This window comes from Parasteatoda tepidariorum, chromosome 3 (assembly GCF_043381705.1).
Source record: "Parasteatoda tepidariorum isolate YZ-2023 chromosome 3, CAS_Ptep_4.0, whole genome shotgun sequence".
Lineage (NCBI taxonomy): Eukaryota > Metazoa > Arthropoda > Arachnida > Araneae > Theridiidae > Parasteatoda > Parasteatoda tepidariorum.
In genome coordinates, this window is record NC_092206.1 from 97,925,243 (window position 1) to 97,932,154 (window position 6,912).

At 36.6% G+C, this 6,912-nt stretch overlaps 1 protein-coding gene across 1 annotated transcript; it reads right to left on the reverse strand.

Annotated features, from left to right (window-relative positions):
* On the reverse strand, positions 1-6,301 carry LOC107452886 (serine-rich adhesin for platelets-like). Its single transcript, XM_043044685.2, has one exon. It carries the CDS (start codon positions 6,114-6,116, stop codon positions 102-104), a length of 6,015 nt encoding a protein of 2,004 aa, XP_042900619.1. The 5' UTR covers positions 6,117-6,301; the 3' UTR covers positions 1-101.
* Between the last annotated feature and the right edge of the window lie 611 nt (positions 6,302-6,912).

Here is a 6,912-nt window from a genome sequence, read left to right on the forward strand (position 1 = left end):
TAACAATAATGATCCAATTTATTTAGAAGTAATTAGATAATTTGAATACTAAATATTGCGATTCATGTGGTTTTCAATGCATGCGGATTTAATAAATCACTTCAAAGAGCAGATAGAGCATCAGCGACAGAATCAATAATTTTTAAGGTAGATGAAGTATCAACTGTGCTAATTTTAGCTGATCCAAGAACTTGCACAAAGGTTACCATGACTTCCATAAGAGCTTCGACCGTTGCTTCGCATCTTGAAAAATCGGAATTTGAAAGTTGAAAAATACTCGATTTAAAAATGTTTAGAAATGCGCTAATATCCAAACCTTTTTGCCCATGTGATTGAGCAACTGATAAAACCATTTTTTTGACACGGGCTTCAGCTTCTGGAGACTTCAATCCACTGGGAGAATCAACTAACTTTTTTATAAGGAAAGTTAAAGGTTGTATCTCTTCAGGAGGTCCTTCAACAGAAACGTTAAAGGGTGTAATGAGACCCTGAGGTGTGAAAACATTTTTGTCAGAATATCCATAATAAGGGCCAACATTGTAAGTAGTATCAAGTTTAAGTTCATCTAAAGAAGGGCTAGTCTCGATTGCTAATACAATTCCTGTAGTTGCGTTTGATAAATCGTCTTCAAAGTTAATACTTGACAGATCAATTCCGTACTGAGGGGCACTGGAATATATTACTTGCAAGAAAGTTGAAAAAAGCTTTGGTGTCTTTTGTTTCAAATCATAGTTAGATAACGGGCCACTGATAGCTAATAGTTTGGCAGTTGCATTAGCAATAGCTCGAGCGTAGTCTCTTGTGTCCGATCCTGTTTTAACTCTAGATACGGCATCCACTATAAGCTTTTTCAGATTCGCTGCTGTGCTGTTATTCAATCGAGAATGGGTGACAATCGAATCTGCGAGATTTCTTGCCAGGTTTGTGGCGACTTCTCTGAATGTCTTGGCATTGAAAGCGGCTCTGAACACTTTCGAGCTAGAGAGAGCAGTTGCGAGTAGTGTGGAAATTTTTGTAGTTATTCTGCCTGATGCAAATTTTGTTGCAATAACAGCTGATCTTTTGATAATGGCATTAGCAATATTCGCTCCGATTTTATATGCATTTCCGTCATTAACTTTACCGCCTCTACCTAAAATTGCAGCGATATTCGAAGCTATTATAATAGCATAAGTGTCGGAGTCCGAGTTATTATGTAAGGCAGTAAGAGACTGACTGATTTTGTTTTCAAATTGCGAAATAGAAGTTCCATTCACTCCTAAGCTGTCTGCAATCGACTGCAGTGCTGAGTTACACACAATTAACAGAACACGTTGGAAATCGTCTCTTTTAAATAAGGCTTTAAAAGAATCTGATCTTAAAAGAGAATTTAACAAAAATTGCTGAAGTCTTGATGTAGCGTTGTCATCAGTAGTCACGAGTAACGACGGTTCCAAATCTGTACCAAGAAAAAGGGGATCATCTTTAACAGGATATCCAGAATCGGGACCGGATTCTCCTTGAGAAGGGTTACTTTTTATAGTTATTACAATACCTTTAAATGCGTTAGATATATCCTCATGAATTCTGATGTTTGAGACGTTGATACCGAACAGAGGAGCACTATTATATATTACTTGTACTATGTTCGACATCAGTTGCAGAGCATTTTGCTTTAAATTAGAGTTCCATGTCTGATCGCTGGCTGCTAACACTTCAGTAATTGCACGAGAAAGAGCTATAGCATAATTTCTTGTGTCAGAACCGATTTTGACTTTAGATATGGCGGTCACCATAGCATTTTTCAGCTTTGTTTTTGTACTATTATCCGTTATGGCAACAATCGAATCTGAGAGAATTATTGAAAGATTGAGGGCAACAGATTTGGATGTCTTGTCATTAAAAGCTACTCTGAACACTTCTGAATTAGCGAGAGAAGATGTAAGCAGCTCTGAAAGTTTGACAGTTCCGTTAGTTGAAGATGATGCCTGACCTGGTGCAATAAGGGCTAATCCTTTAATAATGGCGTTTGCAAAATTCGTACCAATTTCGTTTACATTTTCATTGTTTATTTTACCATTGCTCTCAAAAACTGTCGCGATATTACTAGCAATTAGTTTGGCATAGATGCTTTTGTCTGAACCAGTTCTAATGCTTGAAAGAGATAAGCTGATTTTATTCTCTAGTTGCGAAACCACAGCAGTATCGAGGCCTAAGCTTGGAGCAACAAACTGCAGAGCTGAGTTAGAGACAATTATCAAAATCCGTGGATAATCGTCTCGATTGAATAAGTTTTTGAAGGAGTCTGATCCTAGAAGGGTATTTAATAAAGCCCATTTAAGTTTAGAGGACAAATCCATCTGTATAAATTTGACAAATTGGTGATCCGAATTTATGTCTGCATAAATGGCACTTTTTTGACCAGGATAACCAGACTGGACTAAAGCGTACGCAGAATCGATACTGGGGTATTCCGGAAAACTAATTTGGATAATTACTTCAATATCCCTTGTTGCGTTTGATATATCCTCATGAGCGTTGATCCCTGACATGTCGATTCCATACTGAGGTGCGGTAGAGAATATTGCTTCCAAGAAAACTGAAACAAGTTTTATAGCATTTTGTCTCAAATTCGAGTTAGAAATTAGACCTCTCGCTACGAACACTTCAGCAATTGCGTTACTAAATGCTTCAGCTAAATATTCATTATATAATTTTATGTTAACTTTAGATGCAGCACTCTTGATAGCTTTTATCATTATTGCCACAGAACTGTTATCCAATCCAAATTTTGAAACAATTGCATCCGCGAGACTTCTCGAAATATTCATGGAGACTTTTCTAGGTGCCTTTGCATTGAAAGCAGCTCGGAAAATTTTCGAATTCGACAGCGAAGCAGTGAGTGATGCCGAAAGTCTCATGGCCATTACGACTGTTTCCAAGGGTTCAAACATATATAAGCCAGATTCATTAGGATAACCCCCAATTAAGCTAACATTAGGAGATACAATCAATGAACTGGGTAAATCGGACAAGATGAATGATTTAGTGTTTTCTATATCGGCATCCACGTTGACATTCGGAAGCTCAAGTCCTAATCTTAGAGCAACGATAGATGACCCATTAATGAAAGCGCTAGCAATACTTGCTCCAATTTGGTTTACGCTTTCCAAATTAATTTTAAATAGGCTACTTAAGAACGTAGCAGTATTCATAGCAATTACAATGGCATAAACGCTTGTATGGGAGTCTGCGTTAACTTTGGAAAGAGATTGAATGATTTTGTTTTTCAGTCTAGAAGTCATAGCCTCATCCAGTCTCAAGCTGGAAGCAACCCACTGCAACGCTGATTCAGACACAGAAATCGCGTCTGATCGAGTAGAGTTTCTATTGAATATCATTCTAAATGTGTGTGATCTTTGGAAAAACCTAAATAATATCTGCAGTAGTTTCGATGTAGCGAAACCATCTGTAGGGACAAAATGTGGAGTACCTAGTTTTCTATCAAAAGGAATGGAATCACCTTCGTCCGAATATTTCAACTCATAAATAGCATATTCAGGATCATTTGAAGTGGGGAGACTTTGAATTATTACTTCAACGCTCCTAACTGCATTCGATAAATCTTCTTGAGCATTGATGCCTGATAGATCGATTCCAAACCTAGAAGCATTCGAAGAAATTTCTTGCAAGAAAATTGAAATAAGTCCTGTAGCCTTCTGATACAAATCAGTGCTGGATATTTGGCCATTGCCTACTAACTCTGCTGCAGTTGCATTAGAAATAGACTGAGCGTAAGCTTTTGTGTCGGATCCTATCTTAACCGTAGATACGGCTCTAATTACAGTATTTATGAGGAATCGTGCTGATCTGCTGTTTAATCTATAGTTAGAGGCAATATTATTTACAATATTTCGCAAAATACTAGCGGCGATTTCTTTGGATGTCCTGTTATTGAAAGCGGCATGGAACACTTTCGAGTTCGAGAATGAAGATTTGAGTGTTGCAGAAAGTTTTAGATACACTCCAGCTGTAGAGGATCCAAACTTGAATGCGATCGATCCTCTTGGATGATGTCCTGCAGAATCGGATATAAGAGGCGTAGTCTCTGGAACTGATAGATTATCAGAAATAATAAATGATTGCACGTTTCTTAGATCAGTATCTACGTTCTGAAGTTTAAATCCTAGTCTATGTGCAATAACGGTTGATCCTCTGATAAAGTAACTTACAATATTTACTCCAATTCGGCTCACATTTTCGTAATTTATTACAAATCTGCTTCCTAAAACGTTAGCGATATTCTCAGCAATTACCATAGCATAGACGCTTGTATCGGTGCCATTGCTGATGGTGGAAAGAGAATGTGTAATTTTGTTTTTCATTAGCGAAAGTGTTTCCTTATCTAGTCTTAAACCGTCAGCAACGGCCTGCAATGCTGCATTAGACACACTTAATACAACCTGCTGGGAAACATTTGGATTGAATATAGTCTCAAAAGTATTTGACCTTTGAAAGGCATTTAATAAAGTCTGTGCAAGTTTAGGTATCATGATCCAGTTTCTATATTGAAGGGTAGAAGTAGGAAAATTTGTACCATCATCGTCGGGCTTGGCAGATTCAACAAGTATGGTTTTTCCAGTATCAAGACTAGAGTCATTTTGTGAAATACTACTTTGGATGCTCATTTTAATGTTCCTAGTTATATTCTCTAAATCTTGTCTAGTATCGATGCCTGACAGGTCGATTCCAAATTTAGTTGCACTAGTGGTAACTTCATGGAAAAAAACTGAAAGAAACTTTGTAGCTATTCTGCTCAAATTGGCGTCGGATATCTGACCATTGGCTAACATGAATGTGGCAGTTGCATTTGCAATGGCTTGAGCGTAATCTCGTGTACTAGATCCTTTTGTAACTGTTGATACAGTTCTAATTAAATCATTTTCTAGCTTAGATGTAGTAATGTTATCCATTCTGAAGTTAGAAGCAATTTGAGGAGCAAAATTTTTTAATATATTAACTACGATTTCCTTGGTAGTATTGTTATTGAACGTTTCACGAAACACTTTTGAGTTCAAGAGTGACGTTGCGATTGTTGCAAAAAGTGTACGATTGATATTACCGGAGGAAGACTGTGTATCATTAGACAGGATGAAGGATTGCACTTTTCTTAAATCAGCTTCTACGTCTATTTTCCGAAGATAAAGACTTGGTGACATAATATTTAATTCTCTAATATAGGGAATTGCGATATTTGCTGAAATTTGTTTTACATTTCCATGATTTATTTTAAATTTGCTTCCTAAAACTGCAGCGATATTCACTGCAATTACCGTAGCATATTCTTTTGTTTTAATACTAGTGCAGTTGGTAAAAAGAGTATAAATGGACTGAACAGTCCTGTTTTTTATTTGTGAAATCACAGATTCGTTCAGACTTAGGCGGATTGCCACTGACTGCAGTGCGAAATCGGACGCATTTATAGCAAATTGTAGAGAAGTGCCTCTATTGAATATGGTTTTGAATGTTTCGGATCTTAGGAGGCCATTAAGCAATATCTCCTTAAGTTCCAATGTCGCGCTGCCATCAGTTTTCGCTAATACTTCCGAAGGCCTTTCTAAATCATAGTCTTCTGCTTCGTTTATGGAAACATCATCTGCTGCTTCGTTCAAAAACAGGCAGATTAATCTTTTAATGTCAGTAATCAAACGTCTGTTTGCAGTTCCTACGGTAAATTTAAGACAATGCTGCAAAGCTTTTGTAAGTGCTTCAGTTTTTACTTTTATGCTTTCAGGGTAATCAACACCTTCAGCTAATACAAGTTCTGCCATTGATGCAGCGAAGGCCTTGTTCATTGCCTTCATCTTAGAAAAATAACTTCCTTTTGAACTGTTCACACTGTTGAAGGCAGACATCACAATTTCCATTATTCCCTCCATATCCTTTTTTTCTTTTTCAGGGAACACCGGGGATGTGCTTATTGTTTGAATTAGACACTTCATAAAAGTCTGTGCTTTGACAGGATTTGCCCACGGACTTTTAGATCTCGAGCCGTGATGATGCTTTTTTGGCTCAACATGAGTAAACAGCGTATAGATTAATAACAATATCAAACTTAATTTAATTAACCAGTTCATGTCTGATTGTAATTCAGTTGCTAAACTGTTTTTGACTTCGATACTATTTCAATCCTTATTTACATTTTTTCTTTATATTCCTTATTAAATTCCTGTTTAAGTCACTCTTAAACATATTTTTTTTTAATTCAGAAAGATGACTTATGCTTCTCCTGACTCTAATCTTTAACCTTCCTCTTTTTGTTCTGAATTTTCCACTGAAATAGAATGAATGAGAGCATAAACATATAACCGTGTTTTGATTATAAAAATTGTGTAAATACAATGGTTTCTTAAATGAATTTTGGACGAGAGTGGTAGTGTCAGGTATTATAAGCTATAGCGGTACCATCATACACAACTGATTAACGAGTTCACGTGAGAGCATTTAAAGTAAATATAAAGTCGTACTAAAAAGGGTGCATCCAAACTAAACAGCGTGAAGTTGTACCATTTTTAGTGCAAAAGTACTGCACAAAGGTCACAAGTCGTGACTCTTTCATTATCACTTTTAATCAGCAGCATTATTGAACTCATTGGAAATCCTGATGCCTACTGTCTTGGGTATTATATTCATCTCTTTCAGAATCGTTTGTACAACAATGAGTGTTCTGAACTGTGCTTCTATAGCAATCGTTTGTCCATAAAGATTAACATTAGGTCCCTTACATCACTAAAAATCACACTATTGCGTCTTGTTCTGTTTTGGACACATCCTTATTACAGCAAAACTTTACATTCACTTTAAATGCTTTCATGTGAACTGGTCAATAAGCTATACACAATCTGCGGTCTACTCCAATTATCATATTTTATA